Source organism: Rissa tridactyla, chromosome 19 (genome assembly GCF_028500815.1).
Source record: "Rissa tridactyla isolate bRisTri1 chromosome 19, bRisTri1.patW.cur.20221130, whole genome shotgun sequence".
Lineage (NCBI taxonomy): Eukaryota > Metazoa > Chordata > Aves > Charadriiformes > Laridae > Rissa > Rissa tridactyla.
Genome location: NC_071484.1, coordinates 2,702,999 through 2,726,782, shown reverse-complemented (window position 1 = coordinate 2,726,782; position 23,784 = coordinate 2,702,999). Strand labels below are relative to the sequence as shown.

Sequence of the window (23,784 nt, the reverse complement as noted above, 5' to 3'; positions counted from 1 at the left end):
CAGCGAGCCGGTGGGGTCGGGTATCTTCAAACATCAGCCCCAAATGGAAGCCGGGGCGAGGGGGGGGGTTGTTATCGCGTACCTGTCTTTGTGCTGTGAACACACAAGTCAGATCCGTTGGCCACAAAAAAAAAAATTTTAAAAAAATGGGTGTTTTGGCGCTAGACTTCCCTGTCAAGATACGGATCAGCTCAGGGAAGCGCTAGACCACCTCTTGTCCTCTGCTGACAGCCCTGCTGGGAAGGAGCTTCTGCTGGGCCTCTGCCCCAGACTTTGCCTCCCCCCTGAGCCCTCTGCTCCTCCGCGCTGGGGCGGGCAGAAGCTGCGGCCTCCTCGCCCGGGTACGTGTCTGTGAGGTGCCTGGGCTCTGGTAGCCTTCTCCATAGGGACACTCGTGTAGTGAGAAGTGGGACTGGCCCTTGGAAGAGCCACAATTCCTGGCTTTTCATAGAATCACAGACTGGGTTGGGTGAGAGGGACCTTAAAGCCCACCCAGTGCCACCCCCTGCCCTGGGCAGGGACACCTCCCACCAGCCCAGGTTGCTCCAAGCCCTGTCCAACCTGGCCTTGAACCCCTCCAGGGATGGGGCAGCCACAGCTCCTCTGGGCAACCTGGGCCAGGGGCTCACCACCCTCACAGCAAAGAATTTCCTCCTCAGATCTCATCTCAATCTCCCCTCTTTCAGTTCAAAACTGTTCCCCCCCGTCCCATGGCTCCCCTCCCTGCTCCAGAGTCCCTCCCCAGCTTTCCTGGAGCCCCTTTAGGGACTGGAAGGGGCTCCAAGGCCTCCCCGGAGCCTTCTCTTCTCCAGGCTGAGGCTTTGCCCTTCTGTTGTCCCGTGGCGCTCTTTATTCGTCAGGTTTTTCACCCATTAGATCACCCCTGCCGGAGGCTGCCAGGCCGGGCCGGGGCTGCAGGGCTGAGCAGAGCCTTGACGTTGCCCTACCCCCGGCTGCAGTCAAGGGCAGGTCAGAAATACTGAAAAAAAATGCTCAAAGCCACCGCTCCTGGTAGCTTTTCCTTACACCAGAGGGCACGCGTTGTTAATGGAGCAACAAGCTCGTGCATCCATCCCTCACTCCCTCCCTCCATCCTTCTCTCCCTCCATCCTTCTCTCCCGCCATCCTTCTCTCCCTCCATCCATCCCTTTCTCCATCCCTCCCTCCCTCCCTCCATCTATCCCTCCCTCCATCCATCCCTCCCTCCCTCTCTCCATCCATCCCTCTCTCCATCCCACTCTCCCTCCCTCCATCCATCCCTCTCTCTATCCATCCATCCATCCCTCCATCCATCCCTCCCTCCCTCCCTCCATCCCTCCATCCATCCATCCATCCCTCTCTCCATCCCAGTGTCACCCCCAGCAAAGCCTCACCCCATCTCACAGACGAGTCCTCTCTCCTTAGACTCGTTTTATTACCCATTCTGCTTTACATTAAACAGGCCTTCGGTATATAAAAATAATGTATACAAATTAGCAGTTAAATGGTTTACATTTCTGGCTTAAAGGCATTTATAAGTTACACATTCACGTCCCTTCCCTCCCCTCGGAGCGATAACGGAGCCGGTCATTGGCGCGTAGCATCTTAATTACAGCAGGAAGCAGTCGCTGCTCTGGCTCACGGCGAGGACTCGCCCCGCTCGGAAAGCTGGGGCTGGCGGGGATACACACGGCGGCCCCGCGATGGGGCGAGCGGGCGCCGTTTAACGAAGTCAATGCATTAATTGCGACAGCGCGCGGTTGGGATTGACCCAGCGGCAGCAGGGCAGGGGAGGAACCGAGTCCAGCGCGTTATTTTGGGAGGTTTGCGCAGTTCTCCGGCCTCTCTCCTCCCGCGGGATTCCCGCAGGGACCCCACAGCGGTTTGGGAGGGGGGTTGGTGGCTGCAGGGCGCATCCTACAGCTGCAGGTACCGGGGAGCAGCCTCGTGCTCCCCGAGGGCCCGCGGCCACTGGTGACCCCGAGAGGCTCCAACCCTGCCAGCGGCGGCGGACGCCGGGGATGCAGGAGGATGCAGGAGGGTACCATCTCCCAGCGACTTGAGGACAATAAATCCCTGACCCTGCTGCTGACGGTCGGAGCTACGGAGCCTCCCCCGCAGTGAGGAGCCGCTCACCGCAGCCTGGGGAGACCCTGTATGTGGGTGTCCCGGTCCCTGCCCCCGTAGCACAGCGAAATTTTTAAGGAAGACGTATAAAATCACTGTAAAATAGCACCCCTGCCAGCTCCTGGGGGACGGCAAGTGCCCAGGCTGGGATCTTTGCAGCAGGCTCCTCGCTGGGGAGGAGGCGCAGCCTGTGCCCGCCGGGCTCCGCGGTGAGGGCACGGCTCTGGAAGGGCTGGGGGAGACGGGGGGAGATGTGTGGGGACCGCTGCGGCCCCATTTTTTTCACACACACATCCCCCCCGCCCCATCCCCTCCTGCAGCGGGAAATCAAAGGCACCAGCGAGCTGAGGGGCTCAGGGCTGGCCCTGGGACGGGCGTGCGGCGGAGCAGCTCTGGGGCAGGGATGGGGCAGCCCCTCTTTTCCTTCCAGGACAATTCGGGGGGCATTCTGTGCGCCCCCCCCCCGCACCGCCACTCCCTGCCCGTGCCCGGGAGGGTCCCCCAGCCCGGAGGAGAGGAGCTCAGAGACATTGCGAAGCAAGCACCGGGGGATCCCCACGCCGGACACGCAGGGTGGGAGCTGGCACGCCAAGGAGCTGGGAGAGGGCACCGTCCCTCTGCCCCACATCGTCCCAGGCTGGCGGGTCGACGTCCTGCGGTCCCGTCTGCGCGGGGGGAGGACGGTCCTGTCCCCAGTCACAGCGAGATGTCCGGCGTTGCCTGCAGGCTCTGCCCCGCAGCCCGCTTCTTGGCGCTGCCGCGGCTCTTGTCCGCGCGCCGGTAAGGGTTGTTCCGCAGATCTGCAGCGGGGAAAAAAGCCGGAGGGTGGCTGAGCGAGGGCTGGGACCCTGGCACCCACCCCCTCCACACACACACACCGCCCAGAAGTCACCCCCCCTTTGGGTACGAGGGTGCTCGGGAGGAGCCCGTCCGGCTGCAGGCAGCGACGGGAGGAGCAGCAGATACAAACAGCCCACCCCGGGGCACCCCGTCCCTCCGCCCCGTCGGTGCCCAGCACCTTATCACAGGGCTGGGGCTAATGCCATGATGACACCACCCGCCCCCCAGCCGCCAAGGGTTACCCCCTTTCAGCGTGGGGCAGAGTCCAGCCCGTGCTGAGGGGACTGGAACCCCTCTCTGATGGAGAAAGGCTGAGGGATTTGGGTCTCTTCAGCCTGGAAAAAAGACGGCTGAGGGGGGACCTTATCAACGCTAATACTGAAAGGGGGGGTGTCAGGAGGATGAGGCCAGGCTCTTCTCAGTGGTGCCCGGGGACAGGACAAGGGGTAACGGGCACAAACGTGCCCCTGGGAAGTTCCATCTCAACAGGAGGAGGAACTTCTTTGCTGTGAGGGTGGCAGAGCCCTGGCACAGGCTGCCCAGAGAGGTGGGGGAGTCTCCGTCTCTGGAGACATTCCAACCCCGCCTGGCCGCGTTCCTGTGCCACCTGCTCTGGGTGACCCTGCTCTGGCCGGGGGTTGGAGGGGATGATCTCCAGAGGGCCCTTCCCACCCCGGCCAGGCTGGGATTCCGTGATCCGCCACGCAGCCGGAGGGGACGATGGGCAAGAAACCCAGGAGGGTGGCAAAGCCCGCAGCCCCCGCCTGCGCCGTGCCCTCGCCCCCGGCCCCGCTGCCCCCACGTTACCTACAGAGGACTCTCCTCATTGAAGCTCACGTCGCAGAAGAGCCGGGACGAGCGTTTGCCCGTCCGGGCCGTGAAAGGAACAGTTTTCAGAGCTGAGCAGAGAGATCCAGAGAGACAGCGAAGAGGAGGAGGACGAGGAGGAAGAAGCAGAAGAGGAGGAAGAGCGATGAGACAGGGCAGAGAGCGCTCAGCAGCTTTGCCGCATGGGATGGGAAGGTGCTACAGGGGGGTTTGGTCCCCACCATGGGGCTTGGTGGCCCTACGGCTCCCGGTCGTGGCAGCCCCCCATCGCCGAGGGTCTCCCTGCTGGCTCCGAGCGCTGGCTCTGCTGCAGGGGGGCGGGGGGACGCCCGGCCGCTCACCTGAAATAATGTCCTCGATGGCCCCGTCTTTTCCTTCGTAGATGAGCGGCTCCTTCACCATCTGCTTCTTCTTCAGCTCGGCGATCATGTCCATCTGCTGCCGCTTGGCTTTCTGGATGGGCAGCTGCAGTTGGGGACAGCACAGGGTGAACGGAGTGGCCTCCCCCCCCACCCCTCCCCAACCCCCAGGACCTGCTCTGCCCTTCCCCACCACGCAGCCCCCTCGGGGCTGTCCCCCCAGGACCGAGGGACACCGGGGGCACCTTCACCTCGGGCTGCTCCTCGCTGCCGGGGGGGCTGGATTCTGCCTCTTTGGCCGCCGCCTCTTGTTTCTTCCACAGCTCGATGTCCTGCTCCGCTTTCTTGGGAGAGGCACAGGGAGGGTGCGCTGAGCCGGGGCCGGGGGGGGGTCCTGCAGCCCCCACAACCTCCCCTCGGCAGCCCCCAGCTCACCCCAACCCAGCTCCGGCATCTCCCACTGCCCCCACGGGCAGCACCGAGCCCCCAGCTCACCTGGGGCTTCTGCTGGTTACCCCAAAGTGGGGTCAAACCCCCACCCCCCACCCTGCCCCGCCCCCAAATCCCCTCCCAACCCCCAGAAACAGGGCACCCCCCCCGTCCCTTCCTACCTTGTAGGCTCTGATGAAGCGCATGAACATGGGGAAGAAGGTTGTGGGGGGGCTGGTCTTGGGGTTCTCCCCGAAGTACTCCACAGCCGACTCGTACGCCTCCTGCGGGCAGAGACACCCCCACCGGGGGGGGCTGGGGCCAGGCCGCATCGCCCACTGCCTCCTTCCAGCCTCTCCCACCCCGCCGTCCCCCTCCGTGTCCCCCCCAGCTCTCCTGTTGGAGCCACATCCCAACCGGGACCTCTCCCACGGGAGCAGAGGGCCACCCTGGGGTGTCCCCACGCAGGAATTGGGGGGGGGGGGGGCCCAATCCTGCCCCGTGACCCCGCACCACCCGCAGCCCCCACCTTGGCGGTTTTGCTGTCAGCCTGCAGCTTCTCCATCACCTCCGAGTTGACCTTGAGGAAGTCCTTGAGCACGGGGCTGTCGTCCTGCCTCATGAACTCCTTGCGGGTCAGCTCCATCCCCTGCTGCAGGCTCCGCACGTCCTGCAACACGCCGTCCAGGGAGACTGCGGGGAGGGCGAGCAGCGCCGGGGTCAGGGTGGGCTCGGAGACCCCCCCACACCGGGGCTGCAGCCTGCCCTGACCCCCCCCTGCCCGGTACCCTGGGTGCTACCTGTGCCCGCCTTGTCGAGGAAGTGCAGCTCGGTGTGGAAGCCGGTGAGCTCAGGGTACTTCTCCATGATCACCCGCACCAGGTAATGCAGCAGCGTTTGCTTGCGGTCCGTCGACTTCATCTCCAGCAGCTGGGAGAGAGCGGCGTCAGCCCCGACCCGCCTCCTGCCGCCCCACCTCACCTCTGCTCAGGGCGGGCTCTGGGCGCCCTCCATCCCCATGCTGGCTCTGCATCCCTCCATCCCCAGCTGCTCCCTTCATCCCCGCAGCTGGTTCCCACATCCCTCCATCCCCAACTGCTCCCTCCATCCCTCCATCCCCAACTGCTCCCTCCATCCCTTCATCCCCAACTGCTCCCTCCATCCCTCCATCCCCGCAGCTGGTTCCCGCATCCCTCCATCCCCAGCTGCTCCCTGCATCCCTCCTTCCCCATGCTGGTTCTGCATCCCTTCATCCCCAACTGCTCCCTCCATCCCTCCATCCCCATGCTGATTCTGCGTCCCTTCATCCCCAACTGCTCCCTCCATCCCTCCATCCCCAACTGCTCCCTCCATCCCTCCATCCCCGCAGCTGGTTCCCACATCCCTCCATCCCCAACTGCTCCCTGCATCCCTTCATCCCCAACTGCTCCCTCCATCCCTCCATCCCCGCAGCTGGTTCCCACATCCCTTCATCCCCAACTGCTCCCTCCATCCCCACAGCTCGTTCTGCATCCTTCCATCCCCGTGGCTGGTCCCTGCATCCGCCCGTTCCCAACTGCTCCCTGCATCACTCCGTCCCCACGGCTGGTTCTGCATCCCTCCATCTCCACAGCTGGTTCCCACATCCTTCCATCCCCATGGCTGGTCCCTGCATCTCCCGATCCCCACAGCTGCTCCCTGCATCCCTCCATCCCCATGGCTGATCCCTGCATCCTTCCATCCCCATAGCTGGTTCCCACATCCCTCCATCCCCAACTGCTCCCTGCATCCATCCATCCCCATGCTGGTTCTGCATCCCTTCATCCCCAACTGCTCCCTGCAGCCCTCCATCCCCAACTGCTCCCTCCATCCCTCCATCCCCGCAGCTGGTTCCCACATCCCTCCATCCCCAACTGCTCCCTGCACCCATCCATCCTCATGCTGGTTCTGCACCCGTTCATCCCTCAGCTGCTCCCTGCAGCCCTCCATCCCCACAGCTGGTTCCCCCATCCCTCCATCCCCACAGCTGGTTCCCCCATCCCTCCATCCCCGCGGCTGGTCCTTGCGTTCCTCCTTCTCTCCATATCTGGTCTCTGCATCCTTCCAACCCCACGGCTGCTTCTTGTCTATCTCCATCCCCTTAGATCCTCCCCATGTCTCTCCAACATTACAGATGGTCCCTGCATCCCCCATCCCCGCAGCTGATTCCTCTGTCCCTCCATCCCCACGGCTGGTCCCTGCAGCCCTACAGATGCTCCCCATGCCTCTCCAGCCCTACAGATGGTCCCTGCATCCCCACAGCTGAATCCCATGTCCCTCCATCTCTACAGCTGGTCCCTGCAGCCCTATAGCTCTTCTCCATGCATCTCCAAACCCTACAGACGGTCCCTGCATCCCTCCATCCCCACAGCTGAATCCCGTGTCCCTGCACCCCTATAGCTGCTCCTCGCATCCTTCCATCCCCACAGCAGGTTCCCAGGTTCCTTCATCTCTACAGCTGGTCCCCGTGTCCCTCCGGCCCTGAGGTGGTCCCCGGGCGGTGACAGTATCCCCGTACACCAGGAGACCGGGCGGCCCCGCGCCCACCCTACCGCGTCGAGGCTCTGCAGACGGAAGCCGTAGGCTGCCCCGCGCTTGCTGCTGTTCATGTAGTTCCCGAAGGCCAGGACGATCTGTGGAGACACAACGGCTCAGGGACACAACCTGGCACGGCCGGGGCACCCCGGGGAGGGGCACGGTGCCTACACGCGCCCTGGCAGCACCCGCCCCAGCCTGACGTCCCCCCACCGTGGCCACCGCACCCCGAACGCCCCTCACCTCGAGGATGTTGCGCAGTTTGCTGGAGGACTTGAGGGACATGGAGGCGGCGATGATGGCGTTGAGTTGCTGCAGGTGGGAGGAGAAGCGTGTGAGTGTCGCCGCAGGACGCCACCCCCTCGCAGCCCCCGCCACCCGCAGCCACCTCCTGTCCCCTCCGACACCCACCGGCATGAGCAGCTGGGCCGTGTCGTTGAAGTTGCCCAGGAAGATCATGACGTTCATGCGCTCGGCCAGGCGCGGGATCTTGCTGAAGCGGATCATGAACTGGTCCTCGTCTGAGAGCTCCTCCAGCGGCTGCTGCTCCCGCTCAAACTTCCCGATGAGCGTCCGCTCGTACTCGGTGGGCAGGAAGCGCAGCAGCAGCTCCAGGAAGTCGAGGCTCAGGGCTTGCTGGTCATACCTGTGGGTGGTGGGAAGCCCCAGCACAGCCAGACCCTCAGCAGGTCCCTCACCACCCTCTGTCGCCCATGGCTGGTTCCCATCTTCCTTCCATCCCTCCATCACTGGTCCCTGCATCCCTCCATCCCTCCATCGCTGGTCCCTGCATCCCTCCATCCCCACAGCTGATGCCACCACTCCTCCAACTCCAGCACACCCCACACCATCCCAACCCCTCGGTGTAACTGGGCTTGCGCCCAACCTTCTCCTGACCTTCTCCCATCAAGGAGGGGACACTCACGTCTCGATGGCAGTGCAGATGTCCTGGATGCTGCGGCCGCCCTTGCGCAGGGTGATGGCCAGGTTCTTGGCTCGGTTGGACTCCATGAGGGTGACCTTGCTGGGAGCCTTCTGCGTGGCCTTCACCTTGAGGGCACTGATGTCCAAGGCGGGGCCCTGCGCCTTGGTCTTGAACTGCTCCTCAAAGTCACTCATGTCCAGCTCCTGTGGGGACACAGGGCTGAGGGCACGGTGGCGAGGTGACGCAGGACATCTGGGACGAAGATGGGGCCAGAGGACCGGGACAAGGGGGAGAGGAGTAAAAGGACGAAGGTAGAGCAAGGGGATGAGGTCAACTTGAAGGGGTGAGGATGGAGCAAGGGAACAAGGACTGGGACAGGACAACAGGACACAGGGAGGGGGTAAGGAGGGGATGAGGTGACCAGAGGATGAAGATGAAGAAGAAGACATGGACAGGATGTGAGGATGAAGCAAGGGGACAAGGACGGGGTGACAGGAGGACAGCAGATCCCATGCTGTCCCTCTCCATGGCACCAAAGAGCTGCTCCAACCCCCAGCTCCTCCAGCAGCAACGAGACACCACAGATGGGGGCAAGGTGGGCACGGGGGGCAACCTCAGCACGGCTGTGGCGTGGACCGGGGCACGGGCCCACCCTGTGCCCGGACCCCCCCAGGCCCCCCTGTGTCCTCACCTGCAGCACCTTCTCGTCATTGAGCTCGGTGAAGACGGTGCCATCGATCTGGCTCGGCTTCAGGGCCACCCAGTTGAAGACAGGCATACGGAACTTGGTCTGGATCGGCTTCTTCACCTTCACTGCGGGGGGACGGGGACCGGGGACATGTCACAGGGTGGGGGGGATGTCCTGAACCCACCCCAGGGTGCCCCCAAGCCCTCGCTGGGGGACATCCCCACCATCCCTGGGTCACACTCACCTGAACCGCCGGCGGCGGGGGGGGCACCGGGCCCAGCTGGGAGCTCCCCACCGAGGGGTGGGGGTGGTGGAGGCGGGGGGACGGGACCCTCCAGCGCCCCAGGCAGCGGTGGGGGGGGGTGGTGGCACTTGGGCGCCCGGGAGCGGAGGGGCTGGAGGGGGGACGGTGCCGGGGGGCAGCGGGGGCGCGGGGGGCAGCGGGGGGCCGGGCTCAGCCCCCGGCAGCGGTGGGGGGGGCGGAGGCGGGGGGGGCAGGGGGGCGGCGGGTGCTGGCGGGGGAGATGGGGCCGGAGCCGGAGCATCTGCAATGGAAAGAAGAGGTGGGTGAGATGGAGCCACCGCCACCTTCCCTCCGCCACCGAGTGACCCGACGTCCCCGGGCACGTCCCCCTGCCTCAGTGTCTCTGCCCAGACACACGCTGCCACCCCTCCTCTGTGCCGGGTGTCCCCGTCGGGAAAGGGACATCACGGGCTGTCACCGTCCCCCCGCACCTGTGGTATCTGTGCCGGTGGCAGCGGTGGCGGCAGTGGTGGTGGCGGCGGTGGCCTCTCCGGTAACCACGGGGGCTGCTGGGGTTTCTATGACGACGGGGACAATTTCGATGGCGACGTCTCCGTCGGGCCCACGCAGGATCTGCACCAGCCCCTTCTCCTCCAGCTCCGCCAGCCGCCGCTCCAGCGCCAGCCGGTAGCACTCCTGGGGCTGCGGGGCCGGCGGGCTGGGTGGCCGCGGTGGGCTCAGCTGCTCCTGCAGCGGCGACAAACCCCGGCACGTCACCGGTGTCCCACCGCACCCCTTAAACCCCGGCCCCCCAGGCACCCGTCCCTTCCCACGGCGCCGTAGCCCCCATGGCTGCTCACCCGCAGCGCCTCCAGCTCCCGCCGCGCCTGGCTCAGCTGCTTCTCCAGCTCCGCTATCTTGGCCATGGAGTCGTTCTCCGCATCCTGCAGCTTCTCCGTCAACTGCAGGGGACGAGGCGGCGGTGCTCAGCCCCATCCCCGTCCCCTCCCTCGGGGCTTGCGTCAGCAGCTCCTGCCCACGCGCCCACGTCCCACCTGGTTGACGTGCTCCTGCAGCTCCTCCATGTGCTCCAGCACGGCCGTCTTGGTCTCTGAGTCCTCCAGCATGGCCCCCACGTCGAAGATGTTGTCCAGGTAGGCTTGGATCTGCACCTGCAGCTTGTCACTCTCGGTGAGACGGAGGGTCTGCCATGGGACAGCCGGTGGCACCGTCACGGCCGGCGGTACCCCCCTCCAGCACCCTCCCCCGCGCCTCCGGCATCAGGGGCTCAGCGCCGGGGTGGCGCAGGATGACCCACCTCCAGGTAGTGGTCCAGCCCCAGGTGGGTGAACTCGTACTGCAGGAAGACGCGGAAGTTCATGTTCTCCACCGAGTGCACCACGATGTTGATGAACTGCATGCAGGCCACCTGCGGGACGGGCACAGGCTCAGCGCGCGGCCACCGGCACGGCTCGGTGGCCCAGTAGTCCATAGGGACACGGTTCCCTGGGGACTGCACAGTGGATCAGTGGCCCTCGGGGACACGGCGCCCCTGGGGAATTCATGGTGGTTTCACAGCCCTGGGGACTTGGGGAAGGACCAGCGGCTCAGCAGCCCCTGGGGACATGGTGCCCTAGGGACAGTGTGATGGCTCAGCAGCCCTTGGGGACACAACGGTTTGGGGACAGCACAGTGGCTTGACAGCCCTTGGGACGCGGCACCCCGGGGGTGGACGAGCAGCCCTTGGGGACACAACTTATTGGGGACAGCACTATGGCTTGGCAGCCCTTGGGACATGGCACCTCCAGGACAGCATGGTGGCTCGGCAGCCCTTGGGGACACAGTGCCCCGGGGACGGCAGAGCACCAGCCCCACCAGCCGCTCACCATGAAGTCGATGTTGGTGTCCTCGTTTCGGAAATACTCCATCAGCTTCTCGAAGCGGTTCTTCTCCCCGCAGACCTGGGGTGGGAGCAGGGGGCTGAGGGCCGGGAGGGACACGGCCAGGGTGGGCACCCAGGGGAGTGGCATGGCAGAAGGCACCCACCGGTGACACCATCCCAGCCCTGCCAGGTGCTGCCTAGCTCCTGGTCCGGCTGGGACATGGCCCTGGGGACGCACGCTGGCACAGGGACATCAAGCCCAACAGCTGGAGCATCCCCAAGCGAGTCATGGGATGGGCATTTTCAGGATGGAGGATGCCCCGGTGACGCAGGGCTCTGCCACACATGGGGAAACCGAGGCGCGAATCCAGCCGGAACACGGGTGACAGCGTGGGGACTGTGGGTCCCTGCTGGGGACTCACCTCCTTGAAGTTGTCGAAGGCGGCCAGGATGATGTCGTGGCCACCTCGGACCAGGCAGACGGCGGCCAACAGCTCCAGCACCAGCGCCTTGGTCCTGCGGAGACACGGGGTGTGAGGGGGTCGGGGCCACAGGGTGGGCGAGGGGACAGGGACACGGGTGACAGGGGACAGGTCCTACCTGGCGTTCTTGTTGTTGAGGCTCAGGGTGATCTCGTTGACGCAGGCTGGGTGGTTCATCACCAGGCTGAAGCCAGACTTGGGGAGGGGAGGGAAAGGAGCGTTAACGGGGTCATGCGTCCTCCCGTCCCACCCCAGGGATGCTCTGGGACATCCCCGTGCCGCGTTCCCACCAGACGTGAGGTTGAGCGAGGACATCTCAGACAGAGCAAGGGCTTGGAGAACGGGTCCCAGCCCAAACCCCAGCCCCGAAGATGGCACCGCAAGGGCCGGAGACTTTGGGGGAGCCCCGGGTGGGTCCCCGAGGACGCTGCCCTCTCCCACCTGGTAGTTCATGATGGCGCGGAGACACATGATGCAGACGTGGACGTCGTCCTTCTGGCTGACGAGGCGGGAGTTCCTCAGCGCCTTCCTGCTGTGCGAGGGGTTCAGCCTGGGCGGGCGAGAGGGCGGCTGAGCCGGGGCCAGGGCTGGGGCGGGGGGGGGGCGGCCGGCGGGGACGCAGCGCAAGCGGGGAGGTGGCAGCGCATGGGTTGGGTGGCAGCGGGGGCAAGGGGACACCAGGGGACCCACGGGAGAGACCCCGATATCCGCGCCCGTCTGCAAGCCCTGGGGCTGGGGGGACGATGGCGCGGGGGTGGGATGGAGATCGGGGGGCCCTTCGTGCGCACGGGTGGTCTCGGAGGCTCACCGGGGCGGGCAGGAGCTGCCGGGTGACCTGGGGCAACTGTCCCCATCGCTGCCCGGGGCGCTGCAGGGGACGCTGGGGTGGACGTGGCGGAGGAGGGTGTGGATGTGCTGGTTCGAGAGGCAGCAGCTGGAGGCGCGTTAGAGCCTGCAGGACAGGAGGGAGAAAGGGGGCTCCCGCGTGGCCCCTGGGACACCCCGGCTTGGGGACACGGCTGGGGGGGGGGACAACAGCTGGGACACCCCCCCAACCCCGCTCCTCGCGGGTGCCACATCACTCCTGACCTGCCCCTGGGGCTCGGGCTGGGGAGACACCTCGGCTCCTCCGGAGCTGCTGGCAGGCGGAGAGGGACCCCCGTGGTCCCCGAGGTGCCACGTTACGGCTCCCGGGGTGACCGCGGCGGGGTGTCCCCTGGGACCTCCCCTGCCCGCCTGGGACGTCCCGCAGGCACCGTCCCCAACACCGGTGACCGGCAGCGGGGTCCCGCCGGGGCGTCCCCGTCCCGCCAGCACCCCGTCCCCGTCACCTACCGTCAGCGCGTCCCCCGGCAGCGTGCAAGAGAAGAGCGGGGTTAGAAGGGGGCTGCGGGGGCGAGCGGCACCAAAAGCGAGAGCCACCGGCCACCGGGACCGGCTCCGAGGCGGGGGCGCAGGCCCGTTCCTCCACCCCGGTTTTCAACCAGGGAGGGGTGTGATTTGCTCCCCCCAAAATCTCCAATTTTTGCTTATTGATGGGTCGCGGTGCTGGGCTGGGGGGACGGATCCAGCCCAGCCCCCGGCAGGGTTTATCCCTTGCGCGCACGCACGCACACGGGGACGTGGCTTTGTCCCCGTCCCCCCCCAAAAAAAACCCCAGCGCTGGGGACCTATTTTTTTGGAGCGGGCCTGCGTCTCGCCCCTCTCCGAGCATGGCGCGGCCGGGGGTGCAGCGAGGCAGAGAGCGGGGGGACACGGCGCAGGGACGGGGGTGGGGGGGGGGACAGAGGGGACACGGGACCGTGCGTTACCTGACGGTGAGGTGCCGCACTTTGGAGGAGCCCTGGGTGGGGGACGAGGAGCTGCTTTTGTTCAGGTCCTCCAGCGACCGCTCCAGGACCTTGCCCTTGTCGGAGCCCGGGCTGCCGTTCTCGGCACTCTCCATGTCATACCTGGTGGCCCGTGGGGACACAGGGACGGGTGAGATGTGGCACCTCGAGACGGGCAGGGACAGCCCCCCCTGGAGTCCCCAGGGCTGGGGACGTGGGCACGGTGGTGTTGGGGACGCTCCGCTCCACCTCAGCCATGGGAGCGTCCTTAGCTCCATCACTCCGGTGATGGGGGAGAGCAACCCCAGGGTCCCCCCCCCGGCCCCTCGGAGCCCCCGGGGGAGGCTGATCCCAGCCTTGGGGACGAAGCGCCTTGGGGAAGGGGGACGTGGTGGGGACGTACGCGACAGAGCACTGGGCGAAGGCGAGATACTCCAGCAGCACGTCCAGCCCCTTGTTCTCCTCGTTGAGGAACTCCTGGACCCAGCTGGGGGGGGTGCAGGGGGTTAGTGGGCTCCCCCAGCCCTCCTCATCCTCCCTCCTGCCCACCCCCGGCAGAGCCACCCCCAGGCCAGAGGTCCCCAGCGAGGGGGGGACATGAGGTGGCACCGTGAGCTGGCACCTCTCCGAGGCAGGCAGGTGCCATGGTGACCCCCTGACGCACGGGGGGGACAGCCCGAGGGCTCTGCTGCCACCACCGTCACCATGACGGGACAGCCCAGCCCTGGGTGGTGGGACCGTGGGCACCCGTGGCTCAGCCCCCACCACACCGCGAGGGTCCAGGGCCAGGTGGTGGTGGAGGCCAGGATCCATCCCGGCACCTGGGGGGACCAGGGTGGCACCCACCCGGCAGAGCCAAAATGGGGTCCTACGGCACCCACGGCACAGCCGGGTGCTTCAGCACCTCCGTCCCCCCCTCAGAGCCACCCCAGAGGGGCAGGACGAGGCCACCAGCCCCCACATCCTGCTGTCACCCCCCACGGCCAGTAGCCACCATCATGCCAGTCCCCGTCGCAGCAATGCTGGGGACGGCAGCGGCCGGGTGACGAGGACACCCCCAGCTCCCCCTTCCTCACCCGATGTAGTTGGTCCTCAGGGAAATCTCCAGCTCCCGGAGCACCTGCGTCGACTCCTGCACTCGCCTCTTGAACTGCGGGACGGGGAGAGCCGTTGGCACCGTCCCCGCGCCCGACCCGGCACAGGGACAAGGGGTGGAAGGAGGAGCCCTCACCTTCCTGCTTACGCCACCCGTGTCCAAGTAGCTCTTCAGCTTCTGGATGTAGGCGGAGGGTGGGTTTTTCACCTGGAAACGTTCCTACGAGCCCCGGAGAGAGGCTGAAACCGGGCCACTCACCCACGGCACAGGGACGTGCCACCGTCCCCGCGGCAGCCACCGGCTCCCCATCCCCCGCCCCCGCCCCGTGCTGCAGATGCTCAAGCATCAATGTTTAATCAGGTCAAGAAGGTGCCGACTCATTAATGGAGATGGATGCTGGCCCTCAGCGCGTGCGGGGTTGATACCTGCGCTGCGAGTGGCACTCGGGGACAGGGACGGCACCGGGGACGCCGTGATGCCCAGACCTCACCTGGTCACAGATGAGCTCCCACTTCTTCTCGTTGTCGTACTGGTTGAGCAGCTTCATCTTGTCCGGGGGCAGGTTCATGGAGTTCTGCGGGGTGATGGGTGTCAGGGCTGGGGGGGGTCACCCCCAAAAACACCCCCCCGGGGCTGCGGCACCCACAGCTCACCCAGCGCCGGGTGTCCCTCCTCAGCGGTGGGAGGATGGGGACACCAGTAGAACGATGGGGACACCAGTGGGAGGATATGGGCACCGGTGGGAGGATGGGGACACCGGTGGGGTGATGGGGACCCCAGTGGGACGATGGGGACACCAGTACCACAACGCAGACACCGGTGGAAGGATGGGGACACCCGTGGGAGGATGGGGACACTGGTGGGACGATGGGGACACCGGTGGGACGACGGGGACACCACCATTCCCAGGTTGTCAGCATCCCACCAGCCATGGACCCATCAGCAACGTCACCAGCTGGGGGTAGGGCAGGGGGGGTTAGTGGGGGGACAGGTGGGAAAACTGGACCCGTCCACCCATGTCATGAGTGCACAATGCCCCTGGCCTCAGCCAGCCCCGTCCCGGCACAGCCACTGGGGGTGAGGGACAGGGACACGGGCTGGTGACACAGATGAGGAACCCGAGAGTCTGGGCCCCGCTCGAGGGTGATGGTCACCTCCAAGTGCCCCCACCGCGGGCGCGTGACGAGCCCGGCCGGTGAAATCAGTGTTTCTTTGGAGACATGATGTCAGGGCAGGGTCTGGTGTGTCACCACAGCCCTCTGTGCCCCTGTTGCACAACAGGGGCCCCCGCCGCCCTCCCCGGGGCCGCCCCGGCAGGACATGACGTGGTTTCCGCTCCCCGAACGGCACCAGGCGGCTGCCGAAACCGCTCCGCGCCACGGCCGGGGGCTGCGGGGGGCCCCGGGTGCAGCTCCTGCCTCTGGGTTGCTCGGGGACACAGCGGGTCCCTGAGGGACACCATGGGGTGACCAGCAGAGCCTTTAATGGGCCACCGCGGCCTGGGTCACGCTGGGAGCTCAGCCCATTTCATTGCCCAAAAGACCCATTTCTTGGCAATCCGACCCCGAGGGAAAAGCAGGAGTGGAGGCAGCTGCTGGCCCAGAGAGCCCAGACGGCATGTGGAGGAGACACACAGCCCCAAATCACCCTTAACCTCCAGTTTTGGGGTCCCCTGATGTTGAGGATGGGGACGTGGGGTGCACGCGCCCCTGGAACACCCCATGTCCTTGGGGAAAAGGCATCTCGCGGGGGTTTGGTTGCCCACAGAGGAGCAGGTCCAAGAGGAGAGGTGCCACGGTGGCAGGCAGGAGCGGAAACCTCACCGCCCACCTCCGCCAGGGACCTGTCGAGCTGCTTTCGCAAGAAGCCAAAACCAGGGGACGTGGGCGGAGAGGAGCCGGCGCTGGGCTGGAGGTGGCCAGGGGACGGCTCGCACGGAGAGCTGGGCAGGGAGGGTGAAATTCGGCTGCGGGGTCAGAAATAGCCTCGTCACAAAGCTGCCAGGGCTGCGCCGGAGCTGCCGGTGGGTCCCAGGATGGGCAAGGTGGCAACAGCACCCAGATGTCCCCTTCGCTGGGGAGGCCCATCCTCGTGGTCCCCAAGGTGCCACCATTGGGATGGATGAGACCCTCCAGGAGGGTCAGACAGAGGGACAGGGATGTGCCGAGAGCGACCGCGCACCCAAGCACCCCACCCAGGGCTCTGGCAGCACCCGTGGGACACTCTGTCGGGTGCCCTCAGCAGAGAGGGGATGGTGGCACCCACCCCATGGACCACCTCCTCCAGTGACCACGTGTAGGACCTTGAAAAACCAGGACCAACCATCACCGGTGGGACAGGACCTCCCATGGTCACCCTGCCGCAGGGACACTGGTGGGGCAGGGGGGATGCTGGGGTTGTCCCTCTGGAGGTACCTCTGCCACCGAGCCCCACAGTCCTGCCCTCGCAAGCAGGGCTGGGCCGGGTGTCAGGATGTGGCACGGTTTGGGTACAAACTGGGTGGTGGCTGCGTCCCACCATGGCCCCAGTTGGGCACGTGGTGCCAGGGAGGGGAGGAAGTGGCTCCATTGTGGTCCCCGGCATCAGCCGGCAGAGCAAAGAAACCGGTTCTCGTTTCCTGCCGGGGAGGGGGGGACCGATGTGGGGCTGGGCGGGAGATGTGGGGCTGGGCACCCTGGAGGTGGCAGAGGAAGGACTTGGTCTTCCACCTCCTTGGGGGACGAGGACGGAGAGGCCATGGGGACTTGCCCCCAGCAGCCTCATCCCACCTGCCTGTGCCGGGATGCTCTCCCGAGCCAGCATCCAGGGATGGATCCGGGCATCCAGGGGCATCCCTGCGCCGGGATGCTCCCCTGAGCCAGCACCCAGGGACGGATCCAGGGGCATCCCCGCGCCGGGATGCTCCCCTGAGCCAGCATCCAAGGATGGATCTGGGCATCCAGGGGCATCCCTGTGCTGGGATGCTCCCCTGAGCCAGCATCCAAGGATGGATCTGGGCATCCAGGGGCATCCCTGTGCTGGGATGCTCTCCTGAGCCAGCATCCAGGGCCGGATCCAGGCATGGGGGGCTGATCCAGCCACGCAGGGAGACCCCCGCAGCAGGACACCCTCCTCATCCGGCCGGGGACAGATCCAGTCACCCAGGGTGGAACACATCCCCAGCACCTTCATCCCACCCCAGCACGGGGCTTCCTCATCCTCCCCCCAACCCTGCCAGCAGCGTCACAGCGTTACTGAACGGATGCCACCAAATATCATCCATCGAGGTGCCACGGAGACCACGGTGCCACCCCACCCACGCCCGGCGCCGGGACCCCCCCCCCATCTCCGCCGAGAGCAGCCGTGGGGCTGAGCCGAGCTTCGCCCTACACCTAAACCTGAGACCGGGGGGAGGCAAAGCAGCGCCTACATCATTTTCCGGTACGAGAAAAAAAAAAAAACCTTTTCGTATCGCAGCACCCGCAGCGCCGGGGGCTGCCGATGGGAGGGGACGGAGCTATTTTGGGTGTCAGGCACCTTCTTTTGTTCCGCACGCGAGCGGAGCCGGGCTCTGCACCAAACCCCAGCGCAAAAAAAAAAAAAAAAAAAAAAAAATTCAAAGCGGCCTTTGCGGAAGTGTTTGCTCTGCAAAAACACCGACCGATGCGGGCTGGAGCGAAAAGCAAGGCTGAGCCCAGGGAGCAGCGTTTCTGGGGCACGTGGCGGGGATGCGCATCCACGGAGCGGGGATGGGAAGCCTCCACGTGGCACGGGAGAGCATCCCGGTCCGGATGTCGGGTACCAAACCTGCCTGCCGCAGGGAAGGGGTTGGAGCATCCCTGAGATGGCGGTTTAGGGGCTTCCACCGACCGGTTGGCTAACATCACCTGGTGCCCGGGCTAGTGGCCAAGGGACCACAGCGGTCCTGGGATGCTCCATCCCTCGTGGCCACGGAGCGCGATGCTCCCACCCAAGCGGGTTCGGGCTATGCCCAGCCCTCCCGTGGTGTCCCCTCCAGCGACCCCAACCGCCACCAGACCCATCCTCCAGCCTCTCCTCGAGGCTCAGCGCCGGGCACCCAGCAGGATCAGGCCCACCCAGGGCTCTCCCAACCAGCTGGGCGACGCTCCCGGGACCAGCTCATCCCGCCAGGGAGTCCCTGGATCCGGATGGGTCCCAACCCCACCACGTGCCATGCAGGGACAGGCCAGTGGCAGAGCAGACGCGTCCCCACCGATGGCCGGGTCCTGCTGCGGGGGTGGCGAGGAGCGGGATAAGGGATGGGCGGCCGCTGCCGCCTGCTGCTCCCGGATCTATTTTAGGAACAAGCAGAAGCTGCTCGTGGCACAGGCTGGGGGAGACCAGCCTCATCCAGCCACCGTGCCCGCATCCCCCCCAGCTGCCTGCCCACCCTGCGCCGCGCACGGGGCGATCCCTGCACCGGGACGGTCTCCCGAGTCAGCATCCAGGGACGGATCTGGGCATCCAGGGGCATCCCTTCACTGGGATGCTCCCCTGAGCCAGCATCCAGGGACAGATCCCAGCATCCAGGGGCATCCCTGTGCTGAGATGCCCTCCTGAGCCAGCATCCAAGGACAGATCCAGGCATGGGGGCCTGATCCAGCCACGTGGGGGTCGGATCCAGCCATGCAGGGGGATCCCCGCACCAGGACACCCTCCTCATCCAGCCAGGGCCGGATGCCGTCACCCGTGGTGGAACGCGTCCCTGTGCCGGGATGCTCTCCTCACACAGCCAGGGCCGGATCCAGCTCTCAGGCTGCTTCCCTTCCTATCCAGGGCACGCGTCCCCCCCTGGGGACACCCCACCGCAAGCCCCCGTGACACCCAGCTGGACCTGGCCACCGTGCTGGGACCGGCCTGGGGACGGATCCAGGGAAAGCCAGCCATCGGGTTTCTTTCCCAGTTGAGCCCAGGCCGACACCGCAGCCGGAGCTCGCTGGTGACCGGTCCCACCGCCGGGGCCAGCGGCACATCTGCAAACATCTGCAGCGGTGACGTTTGCCGCTCTCTCCTCCAGGAACCGGGAGAAGCGATGGCAAAGCCCCCGCCAGCAAAACCTCCCGGCCGGAGCAGCCCCATCCCCACCAGCTGCCGTCTCCGGGATCCAGCCGACCCCCCCGCCCCAGCTTCACCTCCACCAGTCCCCCAACCCACACGTCCATTTCTATACTCACGATTGCTCCCTCCTGACACGCGCAAGGGGGGAAAAATATCCCCATCCCAGCCCCAAAAACGCTCCCCTTCCTCCGCTCCATCCCAAAAAGCCACCTCGGTGCATCCCGAGCCACTTGGCATTGGGACAACCCTCCCGCCGCGCTGCCAACGCGGCATCTGCCACGGTGCCCTAGCTGGGAAGAAGCCAATTTTGGGGGAATTAAACCTCAATTCCCCGTTTTCAGGCATGTGATGGGTTTATCCGTCCCCTTCCTGGTGGCAGCTTGGATCCCCCGCGCTCTGCCGTTGGCTTTTCCGCCAAGCTTTGCCCCACCGGCTCTCCCAGTTTGGGATGTCCAGCCCAAAACCGGTGTGGCCGGAGGTGCGCTGGCAGCATCGCCGTAGCCATGGCAACGTGCTGGCTCTGGATCGGGCCTCACCGGGAGATTCCCAACCCCGTCACCTCCCGCTCCGTCACTGACCGCGGGAGATGGAAAAATGGAACCCCCCCCCCAGCGGTTGGGGTGGGCGAGGGTAGAGGAACCCCCCTCCCCCCATCCCCAGGGGGGGTCCCGCTGCCCCCCAGGCCGTGACAAGGGGGAAGGGAACCCGCCGAAGGAGGAAGCGAGATTGGGACAGACGATTTCACAAGACGCCCGGTTCCCGTCTGGCCCAAACCCAGCCCCCCCCCCCAGGACCTCCCCCCCGCCAGCTCCCGGGAAAAGGGCTATTCCCTGGGGATGGAGGGGGCCCGGGGTGGGGGGGGCGAGGACCTGGAGCAACATTTTCCCCTTTTTTGGATGGTTTTTGGGCTTAGGGTGTCCAACCTGCCGCCACCCGGCCGGGCGGAAAGCATCGTTTCCTGAGGCCTCGCAGCAGCGGCGGAAGCACCCCGAGGTCCCCGGGCGCCCGTCCCCTCCTGCCACCGCGGCACCCGGGAGCCACCCCGGTCCCCGCCACCCCTCCGGCACCCCCACGGGCACCGTGGGGATTTCGGGGGGTCACCGCCTCGCCGAGCCCTTCGCCGTTATCCCCCCCGCCCCGGCCACAGCGATGCGAGCCAGCGATGCCCATCCCCAGAAAAAAAATCCTCCTTGGAAACACCACGAGATAAAAAAAACGCTTCCGAATAATTTGCGCTCGGGGCTGGGATGCTGGATCCCACCCAGCAGATCCCGGCGTGCCGGAGCTTCACCTGCAGCCACGGGCTGGGCACCGGCTCCATCTCCCGCTGGGGGATCAAGGGATTAAAGCGGGAATTTTTTTTCCCCGCTCCCAATTATTATTTTTTCTTTTTCCCTCCCCTCCGCTGCGGAGCGTTTTCAGGGAGGGCACGGGATGGAGCGTGTCCCCCGGCTCCCGCGGCGGGACGGCGAAGGTCACGGCCGGCCGGCCGCGCTCAAGGACGGGGACACGGGAGCGGAACCCCCGGGGTCTCGGGGAGCTGTCACCCCCCCGGGGACATGGCGCCGGCATCGCCCGCATCTCACCCCGGGAGCGATGCCGGGGAGAACGGCACCGAGGAGGATGAGGATGATGAGGACATCCGCAGCACCGGCTGCCTGCAGCGCGGCTCCCCGCCACGGCCCAGCGTCCCCCGGCAGCCGGGGTCACCCCGACACTTACGGGATGGGTGTCCCCATGTGTCCGTCCCCGTCTCCCCCCCCCCAACGAGAGCACCCGGCGTGGGGCAGGGCCCAGCACCCCCGTGAGTAACGGGGCGGGGGGGGGGGGGGTTCGGGGGGGGGGGGGGGGGGGGAGGAAGAGGTAAAAAATTAGGAGTAGTAAGGAAAATAATTAAATAAGAAATAAAATAAAGGATAAAAGTGATCAAACAGTACACAAAACAATAAAATAAAATGATAACCGAAAAAATGCGATTAAATAATGGCATAAAATCACGGATAAGATAATATAGTGAAATAATAAAAATAAGAAAATAAAATAGTGGATGTAGTGAATATAATACAATAAAATAATGATTATAATAATAAATTGAAATAATTAATGTGATAATAAATTTAAATCAGCAACATAATATAAAGAACGGACATAATAATTAAAATAGTAAGACTATAACGATGCTGATGCTGATGATGACAAAACCGCCCGTAAAAAACCCGGGCAGGGTTCCGGAGCCACCCCCCGAAGCAGGGCGCCCCCCCCCGCACCCCTCCCTCCCTCCTGCCCCCCACACCCCCCCGTGCCCCCCCCGCTCACCAGGACGCGGCCGAAGCGCTCCTCCAGCTCGGCGGCGGCGGGCATGGGCTGCCGGGCGGGCGGCGGGGCGGCGGCGGCGGCGGCGGCGGCGGCGGGGGGGGGCACCGGCAGCCGGTTGTCGCGGTTCTCCCGCCCCGCGGCCCCCCCCTCCATGCCCCCGGCCGCGTTGCCCATGGCGGGGAGCGGAGGGGGGCGTCGGAGCGGTGGGTCGGGGTCGGGTCTCGGAGGGGTGGGGGATGGGGGGGGTGTGGGGGGGTCCTTCCCCTCCCGCGGCGCTGCCGCTCTCCGGCGCTCGCAACTTGGGCCGGGGCGTTATCGCGGCGGGAACACCGCCCCCCCCCCCGCCCCCCCCCGCCCCCGCGGGCCGGGCTCCGGCAGCGGGAGGGGCCCCGGCACCTGCCGCCCCCGCCGCGGGGGGGCCGCGGCCCCCACCTTGTCCTGTCCTGTCCTGTCCTAGCCTATTCATTTTATTTTATTTTATTTTATTTTATTTTATTTTATTTTATTTTATTTTATTTTACTGTATTTTATTTTTTTTATTTTACTGTATTTTATTATTTTATTATTTTATTTGGGGGTCTTATTATTTTACTTTATTTATTTTATTATTTTATAGTTGTATTTGGGATTTTTTATTCTTTTGTTTATTTTATTACTTAACTATGTTATTTAAATCTTATTGACAGGTTGTTATTTTTATTTTCATTTACAATTTTATTTATTTTTTATTTCATTCCATTATTTTTATCGCCATTTTTATTTCATTATTTTCCTGGTAGTTTCTTATTTGAGCTCACTTTATATGTATCTTATCTATTTATGGACTTTTAATTTTTTATTATTTTCTTTTCTTTTACTTTATTTTTTATCTTATTTAGTTTATTTTATATTTTATTTTATTTTATTTTACTTTATTTTTTATTTTATTTAGTTTAGTTTGTTGTTTATTTTGTTATTTATTTTATTTTACTTCTTTTTTTATCTTAGTTTATTTTATTATTTATCTTATTTACCTTTAATTGTTTTTAAATTACTTTCTGTCATTTTACTTTAGTTTTTTATCTCATTTATTTCATTTTATTGCTTCTTTTCTTTTATTTACCTTTCAAATTTCTTGATTATTTCATTTTCTTAAGGGGCGGGTGGGAGCGAGGAGGGCAGCCAGGGGGGGTGTCGGGCTCCCTCCCCTCGTCCCCTCTCTCCCCACCTGGGCCACTGCAGCAGGGGGAGCTGAGCCTGAGCAAACTCATCGCATCCCTGGGCAAGGAAGCTCCAGAGCGTGTGACACCTGGTCTGGGGGGGGGTCCCTGGGTGGGGACACACACCCAGTGCCATGGTGGGGAGGGACAGATCCCGATGGCCGGGCCGGGATAAAGCCGAACGAGCAGAACCACCTCGCCCAAGGGTGCCACGGGCAGGGGGCACGCGGGCACGGCGCCGGCGTTGGCGTCCACGCTCCCCGACGCCTCTCCCCGGGGACCGCCGCGCCTGCCACCTTCAGTCGGGGACGTGGCAGCGGGTTCCACCCCGTCAACGCGCATCTCCTGCCGGCTCCCTGCCCGCCCAGGTCAAGGACCCACACGTCTCCCCGTGGCTCCTGCCACTGCCGGGACGCGAAGGGCGTTATTCTGCTGAGATTTGGCGAGATTTGTTGAAATTTACCGAGATTTGGTGGGATTTACCGAGATTCGGTGAGATTTACTGAGATTCGGCAAGATTTGGTAAGACTTGCTGAGATTTTTGCGAGATTTGACGAGATTGACTGAGAGCTGGTGAGCTTTGGTGAGCTTTGCCAAGATTTGGTGAGCTTTGCCAAGATTTGGCGAGATCTGTCAAGATTTGATGAGATCTGACGAGATTTGATGCGATTTGCTGAGATTTGGCAGGGCTTGACAAGTCTCACTGAGATCTGCTGAGACAGGATGCATTCTGCCGAGATCTGGCGAGATTTGATGCGTTTTCACCAAGATTTGGCGAGATTTGAAGTGATTTGCCCAGACCTGGTGAGACTTGACAATACTTGCCAAGATTTGGTGAGATTTCTGGTGAGATTCGGTGCATTTGGTGACATTTAAGGCTCGAGGAGAGACCCACTGTGGGATGGGTGGAGGTTGGATCCAGATGGGACCCTGGGACCCCCGTGATCCGC

The 23,784-nt window shown here is 64.1% G+C and overlaps 1 protein-coding gene across 1 annotated transcript; it reads right to left on the bottom strand.

Annotated features, from left to right (window-relative positions):
- Positions 1–1,395: 1,395 nt before the first annotated feature.
- On the bottom strand, positions 1,396–21,842 carry FMNL1 (formin like 1). The gene is given in 27 exon segments (XM_054224610.1): positions 1,396–2,906; positions 4,116–4,239; positions 4,379–4,477; positions 4,745–4,846; positions 5,092–5,255; positions 5,363–5,492; positions 7,133–7,213; positions 7,359–7,427; positions 7,527–7,761; positions 8,041–8,243; positions 8,732–8,853; positions 8,973–9,090; positions 9,092–9,273; positions 9,464–9,719; positions 9,833–9,934; positions 10,028–10,177; positions 10,291–10,401; positions 10,859–10,933; positions 11,277–11,370; positions 11,455–11,531; positions 11,778–11,886; positions 13,148–13,288; positions 13,569–13,652; positions 14,242–14,315; positions 14,397–14,480; positions 14,752–14,835; positions 21,636–21,842. Coding segments are annotated over 27 exon segments (3,348 nt in total). The 5' UTR covers positions 21,810–21,842; the 3' UTR covers positions 1,396–2,802.
- Positions 21,843–23,784: the final 1,942 nt, after the last annotated feature.